Source organism: Centroberyx affinis, unplaced genomic scaffold (genome assembly GCF_046629955.1).
Source record: "Centroberyx affinis isolate AG114_WGS23_722 - 3 ecotype Tasmania unplaced genomic scaffold, CSIRO-AGI_Caff_v1 ptg000349l_1, whole genome shotgun sequence".
NCBI lineage: Eukaryota > Metazoa > Chordata > Actinopteri > Beryciformes > Berycidae > Centroberyx > Centroberyx affinis.
Window position 1 is genome coordinate 12,176 of NW_027279021.1, and position 20,969 is coordinate 33,144.

Here is a 20,969-nt window from a genome sequence, read left to right on the forward strand (position 1 = left end):
TTCGGCTCTGGTCGGAGGCGGTGTTTTTGGTTTTGGCTGTGGCTCCGAGGGCCTCAGTGTCAGTCCTGGTTCTCTTCTTGCTTCTCTCAATATTGGGCTTGGGGGCGGTGTTTTTGGCCTTGGCCGTGGCTCTGAGGGCCTCAGTGTCAGTCCTGGCTCTCTTTTTGCTTCTCTCAATATCGGGCTTGGGGGCGGTGTTTTTGGCCTTGGCCATGGCTCCGAGGGCCTCAGTGTCAGTCCTCGCTCTCTTTTTGCTTCTCTCAGCATCTGGCCTGACCCTGGTCCTCTTAGATCCAGTCTTAACTCTGTCTCTTCCATTGTGGGAAGCAGTGATGACCACTGGGTTGGGTCGGCCTGATTTGGAGGCTGCCTGGGTGCTGCCTGAGGTGGGCAGACGTGGCTTGGTGTTGCTGAGCAAAGATATATAGAAAGTTAAATTAATTATTAATTCATTATTCAACAAATTTGTAATGCAAACAGACATCACCATCCGATTTGAAAACCAAACCTGAATATCTGCCCCTTATTCAGGGATTGGGTCAATTAAATTTCATTTCACGCATGTCAAATGTAAATTTAAAATGCAATTTACGTTATGATAATAGAGTTATCATTCCAAATAAATTCTTTGTAGATTGTATATAGGAACTCTTTTTTCAAAATCTCCTTCCTGATCTGAGTGAATTGATGAATTGACCCCAACAGTGTGTGAACAATCCTTACAACATCCAAACCTGCCCTTTTTCTTCTGGTTTTTTTCTGCTTGTGCAGAGATCAAAGGATATTTTAATCTCTTGAATCTTAATAATCAACATTGATTATTGATGATGATTATTGCTGATTGAATACAACACCTACCTGTTGCCCCTCTCCACAGGTTCAACTTCAACCCTCTTCACTGACCTGACCCGGCTCTGGCTGGTGGAGGGATGTGTGTTGGTGCTGCGGTGATGGAGTTTGGCCCTGCTACCCATCCCAGCAGGGTGAACCTGGCGGGAGGTGCTCTGCTGGGCATGCTGGGTGGTGCTGGAGGCCTGCTGGTGCAGAGATGGCTGATGTCTGTGGTGGAAGCTCTCTGGGTGGCGCATGCTGATAAAAGGATGTTCCAACACCTGACCAGGTGTTATGCGTCTGCTGGCATCCAAGTGCAGCATCTTCTTCAGCATGTTCACAAACTCATACCGATCAGTGTACGCTGCATCTGCAGTTCTCTCAACACCTGACCTGACCTGCAAGTTGAATAAACAAATTTAAAATCTCCTGGATCATGAAAACAGAGCGAGTGAATGAAACTTCCTGGAAATCCTTGCGTGTAAGATATCCTTGAGAAATTAGCAAATTATCTCATGTTCAAGTCCTGGAAGCTGAACGATCAAAAGAGATCACCTACTTCCTTAAGGTCATTCAGGGAGTTCAACCTGCAGCTCCTGGTCTCTGCAGACTGGGTCCCGGTCTTCCTCCAGTACTCTGCTGGTGTCTGAGTAGACAGTGTTGTAGTTAGCAATTATATCCTGAATACAGTAAACTAGGACAGACAGACAGAGAGACAGATGGACACACAGGCAGACAGACAGATGGGTGGACACAGGCAGACAGACAGGCAGGCAAACAGAGAAACAGGCCGACAGACAGACAGACAGACAGACAGACAGACAGACAGGTGCACAGAAAGAAATTCTAGGTCTTAGAGAGAGAGAGAGAGAGAGCAGCAGTGAAAGAGAGCGAGAGAGAGAGTGCACAGAGCAAGTAGGGGCTGAGCAAATCAATGTGCTACACGCAGCTCTACAATTAAATAGTAAAAAAAATATTGAAAAAAAAATAAAAATTGTGGCGGCCTGTCACAATATTAGCACTGGCCGCCACAATTTTTTTTTTTTTTTTAAATATTTTTTTACAAAGTTGTCTATGTATGGGAAACTCTGCAGGTCAGCTAGATCAAATTACCTTGAGTCTCCAGAGACGGTGGGTGGAGCTGGTTGTCTTCTGGAAGAAGTGCCGGGTTTTTCCTCCAGAATTGAGCAGATGGTCCGATGGTCGACCCTGAGTCTGCACTATATACCTCATCTGAAGACACAACACAAATTTAAGTCACACGCTCTCAGTGAGGTTTTCCTGTCTCATGTCTCCATTCACTTCCATAATAAAAATTAGCCAGGAAAAATACACTGAAATCACTCTTTTCTATCACTGTATTCAGACACTGTGAAATCTCATTAAGATGTATTGAAGAGACCTGGTCTTGGTTTGCCAATAAAGACAGAATGAATGCACTTTTGAAAGCAAAGTATAGCTCAAACCTCCTAGATAAAGATTATGTCTGTCTGATATATGAAATTTTGAACAAATTTGAGGTAGTCTGGCAATTTAGCCCAGTTGAAGCAAAATGGTTGTATACTTTAGGTTATTTAGTTTCCTGAAAAAACATTTCCACATTTCCCTTCCTTTCTTTCCTTTCATTCACTTTTTCAGACCAAGGAAAAAATCACACATAACTGCATAATTAAAAACACTTGACAAAATGTCATTATAAATCAGCACATGGTGACAATTCTTTCATTAAAATGTGAAATCAAAAGCCTACGAGGAGACAGAGGGAAAACAGACTTCAGTACAATACTGACCATGTCATATTCACATTTCCCAGGGTAGAGTGGAAACCCAAGGAAGAGCTCAGCAGCCGTGCAGCCCAGAGACCACATATCAATGGCCTCATTGAAGGGAAGGCTCAACATGATCTCTGGAGACCTGAGAGAAGACCAACAAGAACGATTACATCAGCGATGGAAACTATAAGAGATCAGTCATGGCGTCAGTGACTCACCTGTACCACCGGGGTTGAATGCATGAACCCAACCTGGCTTCTGAAACATCAAAGGCACAGCCAAAGTCAATGACTTTGACCCTGTGAGGACGCTGTCTGTGGTCCACCATCATGATATTTTCAGGCTTCAGGTCAGTGTGTATTATCCCCATAGTCTTCAAGTATTTGAGTGCTGTGGCCAACTGAAAAGTCAGCACAGACATTCATTTTATGAGAAGGTCAACTTTATTCCATCAGTATCCATTTTCAAACAGTGTATGAACACAGAGGGGAAGAAAGTACACCGTACCTGCTGAAGGATCGGTCTCAGCTCCTTCAGAGGCAGAGGTTGGAAATGTCTCTGCCTCATGAAGTCTCGAAGACTAATGTCCAAAATCTCAAATTCCAGACACATGTATCCTCTGTCGATGAAACAGCCGTTCCAACGAACAAAGTTACACGTGTCTGGATCTAACGCTCTCAGTTTGTTAAGGATGGACACCTGGAGAATATGAGAGGTTAGCGGGAGATCTTTACAGCTGTTTTTTTATGTTTCTTTTTTAACTCTGGTTGACAGTGTAAACATGGCACAACATTACTGTAACTGGGATAAACCAAGACAATTTCTGTTGCCTCTACAGTTGATATAACTACTGTACAGAGTATTAACACAAGCATGGTACAACTCAGATGTTGATAAATGAATTTCATTTTGTATTTTATTGCACTACATACTGTGACTTGAGAAGACATGTTTGAAAAAATTTGGTGTTGATTAGAATATGTTAGGATGGCTCTGTAAGGAGGATTTTTTTGTTTTAAGTTTATATAAAGGAGGAGAAGGCAAAATGTCTTATACTCATAAATATGATGAATAATACACTGTATTGCAAAGATTTTCCTTAGCTTATGTCATGGTGTGTAATAGAATGACTGTGCTTTAGATAGGTTTATACTCCTGTCTAGGCCTGCAGGCCTATTTAAGTCAATACTTATGTTACTGTATGTGTTTCGTTTTTCTACTTGTCGCGGACCTGCGAGTGTGTGCTTTTGTTTCCTTTCATTCATTGCAAAATAGTGTCTTGTAAGCTCATGAGGGCTGGGCATGTTATAGATGCAGGACAACAATAAAATCAATCAATCAATCAATCAAATCTACCTCTTGCTTGGCCTGGCGCATTACATTCCTGTGGTTCTTGATAATTTTCATTGCCACTGTCTGGTTGCTGTCCATGGTAATGCACTTTGCAACCTTTCCAAAGGTGCCCTCCCCCAGGAAGGACTGCACCTGGTAGCTGCAGGACCTGCGGGTGAGCAAGTCTCCTGTGACCACCTGGAAGTCCTCAACAGGGGCAGAGGAGGAGACCTGTACTGCCATGGGAGTAGAGGACACCTGCTGCTGGGAGGAGAGCAGGAGAGGATGGATATGGACACAACATTTAGTCACATCCTGTCTCATACGACATGACAGTCAACAGTAACGTTACACCTAGAAACACATTCAGATAAACTGGGATGGTATTTGGAGATTTGGAGAATATGTGCCTGCCTTTGTGAAGAGAATTATGATTTTTTTTGGTAAGGACAGAAATAAATTAGTAAAATAAATACACGTACCTTGTGTGTCACTTGATGTTACTAGAAATCAATGACTTTCTCCAACGAATTCCAAAAAAACATTCACAATGAAGCTTGTATTCATGCTGCTACATGCAATTCTCAAAGTTGATCTGACCGCTCTGCACACCACAGCCAGGATTCTGTCTCTGGAAGTTCTATGGAAACATTGTTACATCATAATCCAAACTCCTCACTGACCAGTCAGTCTTAGATTCTCAATTCTTTGTCCTATTTACTATTAATTTATTATGGACTATTAATGTCCTGTTTTATTTGTTTACACTTTTTGAATTGCTGCTGCGCAAATAAAGACTATTATTATTATTATCATTACTATATATGATGTCATCAACACACAACATAGATGACCTGGACAGGATATCTACGTTGGTCATCCTGCTGTTCATCCTCTTCACTGATTCACTGATTTGTTGTCAGATGAAGTTTGCCATTGGTTCATCAGAGCAACATATGTACAAAGATGGAGAGAAATCACATATACTTTGATGTTTTTAGCATGACAGGCTGGTTCTCAGTCCAGGGCCACATTTCATTAGTCATTTGAACCTGCACTCCTCCACTTCCCCTCTGCCATCTTAACTCAAGTGAACTTTCTGAGATCGACCCTTCGAGGGCCAAGGGAGCGAGTCCTCAACAATGTAGACTTCAGAGAGCATATCTTACCCAGAATGCATTGCCATCATTCGTAATTTCTTGTCACAAGCAATATATACTGTAAGTGTAAGTAAGCAAACATAAGGATTTAGACTTATTTATCAAAGTCATCTGTGATATTTTAGTAATCACTGCTCTGTGTAACTATTATCATTATTATTATAATGCAAGTGCGTTCTGTTTCATGTCCTCCGTTTCCCCTTGGACCCAGCTTCCTGTTCTGTGTGTGGCCACTCGCATGACGTATGTACTACGTATCACCAGGCAAGTACTGAGGGAAAGTCAAGGAGGGCATGTTGTTACAGGGCTCTGGTTCTCCAGTGCCACCTCCAGTCCCACCACCTAGTTAATTACATTCACCATCCCAGGTGTAAATCAGTCCCTGATTAGATGTTAGAGTGAAAAGCAGCAGGTCTGGGTACCAAACGACCTGGATTGAGAACCACTGGCCAAAAACTGACCAAAAGTCAGAATATAAAGCTGTGATTATAGTCTTAGCCTTTTTTGACAAATTGGTTTCATTGACATCATTCTTTGTTGTGTGTGTATATCAAAGTTTATTTGAACAAAACGTACTCAAGGCCCTTTACCCTGCATCACCAATAGAAGCACCCCGATGATCAGCCTCCAAAGATGGTAGGATGGTCACAATTTTGCCAATCCCACCTTAGGAAAGCCTGATTGTGTTCTGATCAAACCTCAAAATAAATGTGCAAAAAACCCCCACAACTTCTGCTTCAAATGTATCCAAAATAAAAAGACAAAAGCAAAGGTTTTTGGAAGAATAGAATTTCATGATAAAAATCAGAGAGGCCTCTTGAAGATCTGAGGTTTAGCTTACAAGGCTGCTGCAGCGCTGTGCATCATTAAAGAAGCAGACAGGAATTCAGGTGTCGTTATTTAAAAAAATGTATTTGTATGTACTTACATACTGGTGTCAAAAGAGTATGCACCAAAATGTCACATTGAGTCACAATTACAAAGAAAATGCATTTTGTTTTTCTTCAATTACAAGTATTGAAAAAACTATGTACAGAAAAAAAGGGCATGGTGACGAGATAGTACACTAGAAACAGACTTACAGTCACACAACATGGTTTAAATGGGGCTTAGGCAAATAAAGAAAAAAAAAGACAAATGTTTTGAACAGTTACACTGCCTTAGTGCTCTGGACTTTAAAGGGTATTTCCACTCAAACACAGCGTCAGTGTGTCTTCTCCATAGTCCAACATCATCAGGAATTTTCAGAATGTGCTCACAAAAAGGATTTTTAAAAACCTGTCAGAGGACTGATTTAACAGAAACAGAAAAAAACATTTGAGTGGAAATACCCTTTACTTTAACACACCATGTCCTAGAAGTCAGTCTTTAAAAGATGTTACAATGGAAAGCGGAGAGGAGAGAGGGAGAGTGAAAGGGGCGGAGGAAGGTAGAGCCCCAGGACTTTCTGCTACAGCAGTGTCTAAAGGGTAGCAAAAGGTCACAAGCTCTCTCTACATAGGAAAATAGTTACAAGTGTGAGACTTGCCTCTGTATGCCTGCCATCTTATTTTGAAGATGAAATGTGTACTAGCCCACAAACCCCTAGATAGCATTTTCTTCAGTCTGGGCTAGGGCAAAATTCAGGGATGTGATCAAGACAAGTCACAAAGCAGGAAGTAATGAGAGAGAAGCAGGGTGACAGCGATCTACGGTAAATGAAAGGGTGTTATGTGACCAACAAGCCTAAAGGAAAAAAAAAAAGCACATCGTTGAAAATTGTCATCACTTGCCAGAATGTGAATGGGTGCTAATAAAAAAAAAACAGAACAAAAAAAGGAAAGACATGGCAACAAACTATAGCAACTGAGCAAGTACCCAAAATCCTTCAGTTCCCCCTTCTGGGAGGGAGTCGAGTTCATAAGTGTCACTCACAGAAACTGTGCCCATAGAAGAAACTCGGGGTTGGATATCAACATTGGGGAGGAATCTGAAACGGGGTAACAGTGTGACAGTGTGACGTCTTGGTCCACTAGAGACTGCACCAATGCACTATTCTCACTGCTTGATGCATCCTAAATTTGGCCTACCCATGAGGATCGTGTCCTCTCCCATTCTTCCCTTCAAGGGGCAATATGGATCAGTCTTTCTATTGTTTGCGTCTACTGAATGCCAAAACTCCTGTCTGCAGCCATTTTGGGTCCCTTGTGTTAAGGGTTGAATTCATTTGGGGATGCAAAATGGCAACCGAGAAAGCAATTCAGAGATTGTATGGCACCTTCTTGTGACACAATTAGTGACATGTAATTTGGACACAACACCCACAAGAGCGTTGTGCAGTTTCTTGCTGGAAAGGCATCACCAACTTGTACTGGGCACTTCATGTTGCAAAATCTGCAATGAAAATGCAAATTTGTGAACCGTGAACAGCGATCTGAGACACTGATCACTACTGGAGCTATCCTCAAAGTTCCATTACTGGAAACTTTGTAACTGTCACTTGGAAAATTAGATTTTAACAACTTGACATTAACATAATAGAACGCAGAGCATGTCTCCAGTGATGATGAGGCATCTGTAAAATGTGTTTAGAAATATACCTAACACCAATTTTTGTTGGCTACTGTCTACAGTTTCTTCTGTATCTTCCCTCTAGTTACATACACATGGAGAATGATGTGCTATTTAGGCCTCTTCTGTTTCTGTGGATTAAAGGAAGTAAAAGTGAGTCCAGCATCTTTCCAACAACACCAAACAAAAGAAAAAGGGAGGGGGACATTAAAGTGAAAATCCACCTAAAACAGAGTTCAAAAGAAAATAATACCTATGATCTTGGTTCAATTAATCTCTGAGCATAAGTGTAGCATGTGTAAATTCTGTTTTAGGGTGGATTTAACCTTTGTGAGGCAAGGATTTAATTTTAAACAGAATGTGTCTCTGGTGTTTCTGGGGTAGCATGGGACCAGTTGCTCCCTCTGGGACAGTTTTTCCTTTTCCTTTAGTCACTTTTAGCCTTTTTGCTGTCATTTCCATTCTTCTCCAGCTCTATCCCTTCTGCCTCCTCCTGGTGCTTCCTCTTTTTTGTATCGTCCGATTGGCTGGGAGCGGAGGAGGGGTGTGACCGGAAGGTGATAATCATGCAAGTCATGTTGTCACATCCTGTTCCATCTCCAGATGTGTCGGGGGCCAAACAGTGGTCCAACAGCTGCCGGGAGGAGAGGCGGGGTTTGAAATCAAACGGGCAGTAAAGAGTTTATGAATAAAAAAAAAATAAAAAAAATGGAATAGGCAAACTAACAGCCATGCAATCAACTGCACCTATGTTTTAGTTTGAACAACAGATAACATCCTGTTGTACCATTTGGACCGTCCCCATCTTACAACACACAGCTGACATACAGTACAGCTGCAGTTTGCCAACTACCAGAATTCAGGTGACAGCTGCATTCAGCAGCTTGGCCTTTTAAATGGCAGACTTGGCTCTCCTAAGCAAGGTGTTGCTATAACCGTCCGTTATTTTTTCTGACGGTGTGGTGTCTCTGTTACCAGAGTCTAATATGACTGGCTACTCTCATTTCTACAACTACGCCAAGTTGCCTGCAGTAATAAGTCGTATCGGCACATCAAGGCGTCAAGCTCATCATTCTCACACTTTAAACAAACCAAACATATTTATAAAATAGCAAATGGTAGATATCTTTTTTTAAACTCTGTAACAGTGCAAAAATGCATGCATTGAAGGGTTAGAACATCCTCCAATGAGTGAAAAAGTCAAATCCCTTTCTTGGGATCAGGTTATATTTTGGGAAACTCTGATCCACTGTTTTAGCCTGGTATCAGCCCAATATCCTATACTAGTGTTAGTGCGTCCATAACGGGAGCCCTCTCACCTCTTCCACTATGGAGGTCAGGGGTCTGGCTTTGCCGCTGTGGTCCGGTTTGATCCTCTCACTGATGAAGTCCACCACCTCCTGGCTGCTCAACACATTCCTGCACACAGACAGAGAGGTGTGGAAACAGAGTTAATGGACAGGTACATGGCAAACCAAACTCAGGTGTATTAAGAGGGCGTTTGGCAACCGCTTATAGCAGGTTTAAAAGATTGTTTCAATTCAACTCATCATGCCTAGACTGCACACGCACACACACACACACACAGTCTTATGGTGCATAAAATTAATTTTAACTGCTTAGCTTGAATTCAAGACAGTTTACTTTGTAGGCTTATTCTTTTGTTTTCTTCAAGCAAAATACATTTTAAACAATTCAGCTCTAAGTGTGAAGAAAAAATCAACTGTCAAATTTGAAAGACGGTCATGAATCTGAAGGAATAATCAAATGGTGGGACACACTGCTAGCCACCAGCAGCACTGCTACCCACCAGATGCCATCACAGGCAATGACCATGAAGTCGTGCTCCTCGTTGAGCGTCAGAACTTTGACGTCTGGCAGCGCCGAGATCATCTGCTCTTCTGGGGGCAGCGCCTTGTTCCTCTTATAGAAATGGTCACCTGAGAGAGAGAGAGAGAGTCACAGTCAACACATGAGAGAGAGAGTTAGTCTGGAGCCCAGAGATTAATTTGTTAGTAGCCAAGATGTTTTTCAGTATTTAAGTTCAGGAAAATCTGATTCCTTAAGTGACCAAGTTGGAGGTTGCCTTTGCACACACACACATTCAGCCGTACCAATAGCTCTGGAGAGGTTCAGTCCACCGTTGACCCGTCCATCCATGGTAACTTTCCCTCCAGCGTTCTTGATGCGAGCTAGCTCCAGCTCGTCCTCTGGCTTGTGGTCATATGACATGTCTACAGCTTTGCCTACAGCCACACAGCAAGCAAGATCATTCAATCAAAAATAATTGCTTGTTATTAGCCATTTATTAAAACACCTGGGAGTTGGGACATTACACTTTTCAGTGGCCATGTCAGAGCCATAATCCTGCTCAATGGCTGCTGGCAATCAAGAATTTTGTACTTCTTGAGAAGGGGAGAGCAACATGACAACCACAATATAGCCTGATCAAATTACCACTGCCAACAATCAACCTGAGTTTATGCAATAAATGCAATTCAAGGTACATTATCAATAAGCAGAAACAACCTTGACATCTTCCTGAAATGCGAGCTGGCAGATTCAAACTACACATTCAGTATTTCCTTAGAGTTTGTGTCTTAACTGATAAACATGTTGCTTGATTTGCACAAATTCCACAATCTCAATAAAAAGGTTATAAGTGAGGACCTACCGTGCTCAGACACCACGCAGCGAGAGTCTCCAGCGTTGGCCACGATTAGCTGCTTCCCTCGGATCAGAGCCACTACAGCTGTGGTGCCGCTGTCTGAGCCAGGCTGCAGACACACGAAGAGAGGTGATGAGTTCTTAAACCTCCATTCTGTTGTACACTGAGCGTACAAAATATTAGCACCACCTGCTCTTGTGGCTACTTTTTTTAGACTGTGGGGGAAGGGTTACAAAAATAGGTGAATGTGGCAACAAATTCAGGGTGCCTGCTGGTCCTGGAAGTCTTAAATTTCTTAGATATTTTATTACCTATATTCAAGTCCTCAAAACTCCTTGAATACTGCCAAATACAGCCTATAAGTCCTCAATTCAGTTGTACAGGTGCACTGATTTTCTGACGAGAAATCAGCCCAGTCATGCAGAGCTACACTCTGATAGGAGTTTTTCATTTTCCAACATTCATTTCAGTGGAGAAATTCGTCTGATATTTGCTTCTAACTGGCATTAATTATTGAAACCTTTTACATTTACCTTGATGAAACCTGCAGACATTCTGAAATTGGTACAGCTGATGCCACTTAAGATGCAAATTAGTATATGACATCATCTGACACACGACAGAGGCACCGTCAAAGAACCATTTTAAACCAGGAAAAAGCCTGGCTGGGAGAGAATTGCAACATGGACTGTTTAAAAACTGGTGCAATTCAACAATGGAAGGTCAAAGTGGTCCTGATACTTTGCACACTCAGTGTAGATCAAAATTACAATAATTTCCTGTACCAGACAGGCGCATATGGAGCTACGGCCGTCACTTTTTACAATGTTCCATTCTCCTGACAACACATGCAAGCACGTCTGATGCTGGGAAGTGAGATCTGTCATTACACGTTTCTGTTCCTGCGCCTGTTTCATAAACACAATTACATTATCTGTGATTCAGCATTGTTGTTTCCACTCTTAAAGTAGTAATAATCACAATGTTTCTCAACAATTCCCAGTCACTGTTTTTATCGTCCATGGACAATATTTCATCCAGGGAAGGTTTTCTGTGTGTGCATGCTCTTTTTCCAGCAAGACTGTGCTTCACTCTCATACAGATACACACCCACAGCTAGGTGCTGCCCAGTACAACCAGTCCTCTACTGTCAGCCACCAAGTACTACTACTGTTGTAGTTAGGGGGCAATTGCCTTGTTCAACGATACTTTGGTGTAAGTTACTGACCGAGGGGAGACCATTCAATGTGGCAGTAGCCTAGAGTTTAGAAAACAGGCATGTGACCGTCACAGGAAGATAACCGGCTTGATTGCTGGACCAGCGGGGAAAATGTGGTTCGGGAAGGGAACGAGCAACACTCTCCCCTCCCTCAATACGTGTGGTTGAGATGCCCTTGAGCAAGGCAAGAAGACTGTGGTTCTACTAGGCAGCGAACTGACTCATACTGCAACACTTCAGCTTTAATTTCACCTTTAAATCTGAAAGGAATCAGAACTCAAAGCAGCATATATCCCTGAAATTAGGAACTATATTTTGTTGACACTGCTTGCAGGAGTTTGTAATGCAATTATACTTTCATTAAAAGGAACACGTTGCCATTTTTTAACCTTATGTCCAACTGCAACCGCTCTCTTGCTGGATTCTTGTCTCCGCCCGGTGGCGGGCAGTCAGACTGCGACCAGGAAGAGAACGGTTGTAGTTTCTACGAGTTGGAAATCCCCGCCGATGACGTCATCGGTGGGTGAATTTTGGGACTTCCCTCAGCCCGTCTCCAAGACACACAGCCAGTAGACAGACATGGTGCCGTCTCATAGCATGTATTAGTGAGGACCAATATATGGAGATAAAGTTAAAAGATGGCGAAGTCTTCCTTGAAGTTGTTGATTTGTCAGTTGCATTTGGCTAGTTCTGATCCATGCAGGACCCCCCCTCGCACACACCTCCTCCTTGCCGTCCATTCCAGGTAGACACATTTCCTCTTCATCTTCATCCTCGGAGTCTTCCTCTCCCTCCTCTGTATCCTCCTCTTCCTCCATGTCGCTGCTGTCACCCTCTTCCTCTTCACTGCCGTCCTGATGAAGACAGACACAAACACATTTAAAATGCCAACACTGATTCATCGGTTGGGGTCTAGAAGATAAGCTTTTAGCTAAAATCCCAAAGAGTTTCTCATCTAAACTTTTATTTAATTCCACATAGAATGGTATATTAGTGTCTAGAGGTGGTGGAGTTGAGTCTCAAACTGTTCCAATGCTTTTGTTGCTCCTTGACAACAAAACGTATCATGAATGGCCATGGGTGACTTGAATAGAAATGTCATTTCTATCCATTGGCATACATCGCTTTTCTCCATATTCAATCGGCATCCAGGCTTTGAAAACAATTCAGTGATTCTCTATACATAAATTTATTGTCTCACCACAATAATCAGACCCACCTAATCAGACCAAACACTATTCACCCACTCCCTCACCTCTTCATCGCTGCCTTCCTCCTCTTCTCCCTCCTCTGACTCCTCACTGTCATCAAAGAACCTGGACTTGCCGTCCGCTGGGGCCTGCGAGGACGAGGAGGAGCAGGAGGGACCTGCATCTCCTTCTGCCTTACCAGCCTTTTCTCCTCCACTGGAGCTTCCTGATCCTCCACAGTCTGCTGCTGCTGGGGAGGAAAGAGGGGATGAAAGGAGCGGAGGCAAAGAGGAGAAGGGAGCAGAGGGGAGAAGAAAGGAGTGGACATTAGAAAGGACAAGCAGGAGGAGAGGTGGTCAGAGCGCAGTATTATTTTACCTTGAGTGATGCATCTTTTCCTAAGAGCTTTGACATTTTTGGTTGTGAATGCAAACTTAACAAATAAGATGCGTTATCTTGTTGAAAAGAACATTCTTATCATTTTAAAGTTTGCAATCTGCATGTACAAAGAAAATATTGCTGCTATCACATAATAATTACTACTAACTACATTAAAATTAGATGTTTGGTCCATCATGCACCCATTACATTTAAAAGTTTCATGACCATAGGACCCTTGAAACTCTTTCAAACCCTAATTTAAAAAAAAGACGGTGTTACAGTTGAAAAGGCGGCTGTTTTTCACAGATCCATACCTGAGGAGGACACGCTACTGCCATCACTTCCTCCTCCTCCTCCTCCTCCTGTTCTCCGGCAGGCTCGCAGCTTGGAGCCCCCTGCTCCTCCTTCTCCTGCCTTTGCCTTCCCATTGGTCTCTTCCTCCACCTCTCCATTCAGCCCCTCCTTCTTTTCTGTTCCCCCACCCTCTTCCCCCTTCTCTCCAGTGGCCCCAGTGTGAGGGCAGGCGGCCTTCTTCGCTGCCGCACTAGGGGCAAAAAACACAGGAAGTAAAGAGGAGTCAAACAGCTTCATAACACCAGGGACAGAAATCATGGAAGGGTTTATCCAAGCAAATCCCAAGAAAGTTATCTTCTGGAATTTATTTGACTATCTGAAATATGGGTATATTTACATTTGCTCTTTAAAATTTTGACTTGCAGAGAGAACTAATACTAATAATACTAATGTATTGCAAATTTCTCTCTTAGTTCAATGTTTACAATATAAACAACCCTTTACAGCCTCAAAATACCTATAAAACTATCCCCTGTATCAAAAGCTAAAAATAAAGACATACAGCTACAGTAGATAAATATATGGGCAATGCATTCATTCAAATACAGTAAAATCACTATATAAGCATGTCAGTGGTGGGGTGATGAAAATTTCACCATGGGGGCACCATTCTGCCAATACACTGGACCTTTAATCAGGAATTAATGCTATGTGTCCAAAACTTCCAAACAGATGCACACACAGGGCAGATAATACAGAGTAGCAAACTAGAGAAATTAATCGATTTGTTGAACTACCTGACTGCAGCAGCATGTTTGACGGCGTTGCGGTTCTGGCCGTAGCGAACCAGCAGCTCCTCTAAGGTCATAGTGGCCTCCTCATGGAGCAAAGCTGCCTCCTCCGTGTCCACTGGAGAGGACGAGAGGAGAAAGAAGGGCAGAGAGGGTTTAGAGGAAGAAAGGCAAGAGTGATATGGAGAGAGACACTTAGACAAGTTCTGTCATCAGGTTTCTACATCACTTTTTTTACAAAACAAAGCAGCACAAACCCTTCTCCTTTACACGCTGCATTTGTTGTTTGTCTGTCCTTTGTATGTCTGATATTTCTGTTTGCTGTGCTATCGTTTCATAGTTACAGTATTACTATGACCACTTTCCTTGTTTATTGTTAATTGTGTTACATTGTTTATTGCATTATTCTGGTTCTCAATATGAGGTGTGTGGTGACGCTTCTCTGAAAAATACCCAACAACTTTGATTTTGATTATTCACAATCCTCTTTTGAATGTTTGAATTCAGCATGTGAAAGGTTTGTAAATCGTTTTGGAGCCTTAAAATTTAATACCAATATTGGTATGGTGCTCATAGGTATCACTTTTCTATACCCATTACTACAGCTTACTGTCAGAAGTCTACTCACAGTCATCCTCCTCTGCCACCTTCTCACTGGGCGGCTCCTCAGTGGGCCGTCCAGCGATCTGGACCAGCTCCTTGATGACTTCCTCTGTGGTCATTCTGCTGTCGATGGCCAGGAAGGCATCCTCCAGAGCCTGGCAAGAACACACAGAAAGGTAAGACACACACATAGCTGAACAAACCCAACAGCAACATAAATACATACATACAGTACACAAAGAGGCAAAAACACATACATGGATTCATTCAAATGAAACCGGCTGACTGAATGTAAAAGGACTAGGTGTCAAAGCCAACACCTCAAGATAAGATGAAACTCATAGGATACAGCAAAGACAATAGAATATAAATGAGAAAATTGCAAATAAGAGTTATGTAAACATACAACACAACTGCATCACTAGAACATGTTAGGAATAAAGTATGACTGAAAAGTATGAGGAAAAGTATGGATTACAGCATCGAAATAACAGCAGTGAAACTGGGACAACGGAAAAAATGATTGCAGGAGATGTATTGTATGGAAAAATATGAAATGCAGCATGAAATAAGAGGGAAAATTCTATATGCATCTAAACATACAATGTATAAAAAATGAGAATGATGAGAATATGAATAAAAACAAATATGTGAATTTACAGCACATGGACAGGTTGTGCAAATATGTAATGGTTGTGTAAATTTAAGTATTCACATTAGCAAGGCTACAGAAGGCCAAACCTGCCTATGTACAGAACTGTGTAGACGTGTAGACATGTGTTGTGAAAGACTGGCACCTTATCAAGATTCTTCCGCTTTCCCACACCTAAGTATTTTTTATCATTTTATAGGTTTTAAAACATCTTGCCACAAGGACTACAGTTGAAAATTAGCCAGCTGGCAAACACTGGCACATTTACAGAAATGTTGATTAATGTGTGTTGTCACATAAATAAACATAAAAAAATAAAATAAAATAAAATAATAAAAAAAAGTATGATTCCTCACACATAAACTACTTTTACTTTGTCCTCATGGTGAAAAATTAACACCAGCTACCGGTCAATTTTGGAAGCCATGTGGTTAAGTTTGACTACACGGTCTAACCAATAAACACACACAGTCTACAATGCTTGGCAAATTCTAGTCAGGGTGAATTAGACCACAGAAAAGAGCGAGCACATCCCAAGGCCAAAACATTGGTGTGATTCTTTACATGCAAGTATGGGTAGGATTGTTAATACAGGTATTGGTAGGACTGTTGGCCTCTGCTAAATGACATAATGTAATGTAATGACGTGTGCAAGTTTGTCAATCCTGCCAGAATAGCGTGCATTTTTGTCGCAGTGTTGCAAGTTTTCCACCATGTCTCCCTTCTCAAAAAGTGAGTATAGAGACAAAGAGTGAAAGAGATTCACATGGACATGACTTTCCCAAAACATCTGGGATGTTTATCATCTTGCAAATCTTTTCCAAGGCCTGGAAAGTACTAAATTTCCACAACTTCTCCACATTGTAATGACCATCTAGCATTGAGATATAACGAATTCGATCTCCAAAATGGACCACAATTGAGGCTGGGAACATGAACATGAAAAAGCAGTAAAACAGCAATATCCCAATAGAAATCAATTAAATGTGTATGCTCAAAAGACTGAGCATAGGAAGAAAAACAAAACAAAACAAAAAAACACATTCCGGCAGAAATTATGTCTTGTTCCAGCTCATCTTACATCTTACATACATGTCAGCACATTGTGCATGTCTCATGCCAATTTCAGAGCACGGAGCATGAAAAGAACACGAAACTAGTGACAAATTACTTCTGGTTCACTATGAAGAATAAATTCACGGCACCATTGAATCTTGGGGAGAAGGAAGATGAGGAATAGCAACTGTCACCCTTTTAAATTTGAACACACAATGCCGTGGTTTCTACGGCTGCTCACCTTCTGCAGTTTGCCGTCTTTGTAGGTCTTCTGCTCCTTGATGATGTCAGGAAGGTACTTCGAACAGTACAGGGCCACCTCCTCACCTAGAGGGGAACAGAAAGGGAAATGAATGCTCAGCACAGGTGTGTGTTCATGTGTTACTTAGAGAGGTGTGCAATATAAAAAACAATAAATAAGAGAGAAAACAAGGAAACAGACTCTGAAAGAATAGGTGTGTTGTGTTCCCAAAATGGGGGGGGGGGGGGGGGGGGCATTCACATCTCTGATTGGTATGTTTGTGAGGGCAAGTGTGACTTTTGGGAGAAGTGATTGTTTCTGGAAAAGACAGGATTTTTTTCAACAGTTTGTGATGTGATACTTTTCAGTGTTAGCAGTAGAGTGTTTGGGTAAGTCAAAATGTACTGTGAAATGTTAGTGGTTAGTGAATGAATGCAGTAAATGGTAGGCCTTGAAAAGTATAATAAATACAAGACTATGTGCGTGGGTGTTACCTCCATGTCCATCATACACAGCAAACATGGCTGTCTCATCATCAAGCTCTGGGATACAATTGTGAGCATCCTATGACACAGCAAACACAACAATACACATCAAAATACAGATGACATGGCAAGTCACAAATTCTAGATGTCAGAGTTTCTGTTCTCAGTAATAAGCTTTGTGGCATTATGGTTGCATGACTATGTCTTTTACCGAATCACTCCCATGTAAGCTTAACAAAAAAGAAACGCCTTACAACCATGTCTTGCAAAAGGCAATTTGATTTATTATTTTACCCAATCGTATTCCGCTCAGAGCTGGTGCATTACGACTAATTGGTTGATAAACAGTTGGAATGTAAACAATGGCAGCTGGTGTTGGGTTCACTCAGGGAGAGAGGCATAATTGAATGAGACCAACAAACACGATCTGTGAATGCTTGAATAAAAAAGGCCCTCCAATCACAACAAACCATGCATCCTCATTACAGACAGTTATCAGCTGCAGTAAAATACTTTCTTTACCAAATGTTCCAGTTAAGCTCAAGCCATTGCACTGTGAGCAAGACGAGATGCAAGCACCAGCCACAAACTATATGCTGGTGAAGGTTGTGGATAACTGGTTATAACTGAGCATATTAAAAACATTTTGAAGGATGCATTTTGGAATTCACCAGCCACTTTAGTTGATGATTAGAGAAAAGCTAGTTTAGCGCACTGATAGAGATACAAGTCACAGCCTACTTTGGAAAAATACCAGCTGGTTCACCCAGCCAGCTACATTCCAGGGATACATAAAAACATGTCCAACAACTCTTTATCCTTGCATCAATAGCACAACCAGACATTTTCCCGTATTCTCTGTGTACAAGAAAATGAGGGGCGTCTTTCATCACCAGTTCCCTCATTTTTCCATCTTACCTCCATGGAGACACGCCAGCCCTGCATGGCAGAGAAGCCGTAGCTCATGTTGCTGTTGCCGCCATCGGAAGAGGTCTTGGTCGTATTGGGTTGCGACAGATATGCCCCCATGGTTGTCGGCTTCTATGGCTTTCAACCTGGCGAGAAGACGGCAGGGAACATTTAAGACTTTTTGTTCTCATAGTGAGACACAGGCGTAACTCCATCTTTATCTTATAACTGTATGCTAACGTTGCATATAACAATGAACTGCGTTAGCCAGCTTAGCAAAGTGTTGTTGCTAGCTAGCTAACGTTAGCAACACAACAACAAAGTGGACGCAGTAGCTAGCTAACACCATGCTAACTAGAGCGAACCCGGCTAAAGTTCCAAGTCGTAACCTATGACCTATCGTGCAAGTGGCTGCGCAATCCTAAAATCAAGCGCCAACATTGACGGTTACTTTACCTATCTAACAAACCAACCTGAGCTTATAATTGTGTCCCAAATAGAGGAATTTACATAGGAATAACTGCACGTGTGGAAGCAGTCGCTATCAACAGACCTTTCAGAGAGAACCCGAAGCCGTAGAGGAAGTGGGAACGCGCGCATGCCCTTTGGTAGGGAAAATTATACGTAGAGGGGGACGCGTTCGAGACGTACGTCGCACGTCATGATGTCTTTTGCCGTAACATCTGCACGTCGATGATTCAATATGGCGCGGGAAACGCAGGAGGAGATGGACGCCTGTCAAGTTGACGAAGGGGACAATCTTTCTCCCTCGGCCTTAAAAATGTACGAGGCGCAGTTCTTCGGCTTCACCCCGCAGACATGCATGCTGAGGATCTACAGCGCCTTCCAGGACTGCCTGTGTGAGATTTTAGTCGTCGTGGAGAAGGTGTGCGTGAGAATGCTAAACAACACTGACCCAAACAGGGACGAGGAGCTGCTCCGCTCCAAGGCCAGGGAGTGCAGCCAGAAGCTGCAGCAGTTCCTCCAGCAGCGGTTCAAGCGTCTGTCGGAGCGGATGGAGGCGCTGCTCCTCAACAGCTGCTTCTCGGTACCGACAAATGTCCTGCTGCCCGAGGACCAGCCACACCGAAAGTACCCTCAAGGCATACAGGTAGGTTAAAGATAGTTCTGATTATTTTCAACCTGTAGTGCTTTTTGTTGCTCCACTGCTGCTGTCCAATACACACTCAACGGCCACAGCAAGCTCCAACAGTTGGGACACAAAAAGCGTCTTTTCAGGCGACTCAAGGGTAGGGGCCCGCTGGGGGTCCGGGAAAAGGTCCTAGGCCTTAGTGAAATGGAGCATTGCTTAATTTCACTAGTATTGTTATTTTACACGCAGTAGAAGTCGGTACAATGTGAGAATGCTTAAGAATGATTATTTTGATCATCTCTCCTCACTGTTTTCTCTGACTGTTTTTCATAATTTGGTTTAAAGTTTGGGGTTCCCAAGTACTCTAAACTTTAGATATTTTACTGCAAATCAATATCTCAGTTCACAAGGTAAATGATCACTCACCTGGATGACATTAGACCTAAGAAGCCACTATTTAATCCATACACTTCTAAATAATGTATAATACTATCATCACCTGTGGCCCAACCATGGCTCCCCTGTTAGAAAAGTTTATGCGTTCTTAGCCTTGACCTTGAAATGGGGAAACATCACTACTTTTGTAGTCCAGTCCTTCATTTTTACCTCCTTTGTCCCACGTCCCACAACTGTTGTATCTCCCTAAAAATCATAATCAAGGGATCAAGATTTTTTTATCTAATAAGATTGTGTGGTCACTTAGAAGCAACGTAACAGCACATTTTGTTTATCTCAGCCATTTATATCTATTGTTCTTACCGTTTTTATCGTCTATTTCATTTTTAAGGCTGATTATGTGTTTAATTTTATGGCACGGGCAGAATCATATATAACTTATTTCCTCAGTTTTCTTATAATCTCCTGCAAATGTGTGTCTGCTGTGACCTGGGTCCCACTCTGTCCAGGAGGTGCTGAGGCTGGAGTCGTCTCTCGCGGAGCTGCAGAGGGCCTACGAGGCTGAAGTGTGTGCCAGGCAGGCCCTGCTGGCTGAGCTGGAGGAGCAGAGAGAAGTGCAGGAGCAGCTGGACGGGATCCTGAGGTGGGTCGGAGAGCTCCAGGCGGCCTGGGTGAAGGAGGGTATGGGCAGCTTCCACGACAGCTTCCGACTGGTGATGGACTCAGTAAAGAAACTGCAGGACGCCATCGGGGAGATCTGCAACAAGGCGCGTCACTGAACTGAAGTGAAATTTTTTGTATGAGTCTATTTTCAACCTATCTGGTAGAAACAAAAGAGGATTTAGGAGAGATGCGTAGCAGCAAGGCTTGACATTAAACCATATCTGGGAGACTATACTGAAAATATTTACTGCCTCTTTTAATGCTGTCTTCATCACATACTTGCTCATGAATCACTGCATGCTCACAAGATTTGCATTATGTTTGGAGTCTTTTTTGGATGTAAATAAATTACAGATTAACACTCCAGAATGTGTTTATCTTTCGCACAGCATATTATCACTGTTCCTCAAAACTCAGGGCTTCAGTTCAAAATTTTTGTCAAGGTAATGGATGTAAGTAAAGTTGTCAGGTTAAGACAGATGGTAATACTGCTCATTCCCTAAGACAAGAAGATTGAAACCTGCTGGCAAACCCTGCGTTTTGTTGAAACTACTCTTACTATATGAATATATATCATAAAGTGATTTGTATTGGCTTTAAAAAGGGAACAAATTATCAAAAAAGCACATCAGCTAAGATTAGGCAGGTTTACACTCCTATAGTGATGTAGTGATAATTGAGCA

At 42.3% G+C, this 20,969-nt stretch overlaps 2 protein-coding genes across 4 annotated transcripts; one reads left to right on the forward strand and one right to left on the reverse strand.

Annotated features, from left to right (window-relative positions):
* Nucleotides 1-5,637: 5,637 nt before the first annotated feature.
* On the reverse strand, nt 5,638-18,733 carry LOC139641160 (protein phosphatase 1G-like). Of its 3 annotated transcripts, none has more exons than XM_071515426.1 (14): nt 18,688-18,733; nt 18,144-18,280; nt 17,235-17,304; nt 16,741-16,826; nt 14,817-14,946; nt 14,195-14,306; nt 13,418-13,647; nt 12,788-12,969; nt 12,255-12,386; nt 10,320-10,422; nt 9,760-9,891; nt 9,456-9,585; nt 8,965-9,064; nt 5,638-8,279 (listed from the first exon to the last, which is right to left on the reverse strand). In XM_071515426.1, the coding sequence occupies exons 2-14, from the start codon at nt 18,252-18,254 to the stop codon at nt 8,073-8,075; spliced, it is 1,725 nt and encodes a 574-aa protein (XP_071371527.1). In that variant the 5' UTR covers nt 18,255-18,280; nt 18,688-18,733; the 3' UTR covers nt 5,638-8,072. The 3 variants fall into 3 exon arrangements, with proteins under 3 accessions (XP_071371527.1, XP_071371525.1, XP_071371526.1); XM_071515424.1 differs by having other exon boundaries at nt 12,788-12,972; XM_071515425.1 differs by having other exon boundaries at nt 12,788-12,972; nt 18,608-18,701.
* Nucleotides 18,734-18,837: 104 nt separating this feature from the next.
* LOC139641161 (protein MIS12 homolog) lies at nt 18,838-20,632 on the forward strand. Its single transcript, XM_071515427.1, has 2 exons — nt 18,838-19,245; nt 20,133-20,632. Exons 1-2 carry the CDS (start codon nt 18,838-18,840, stop codon nt 20,400-20,402), a joined length of 678 nt encoding a protein of 225 aa, XP_071371528.1. The 3' UTR covers nt 20,403-20,632.
* The last annotated feature ends 337 nt before the right edge of the window (nt 20,633-20,969 follow it).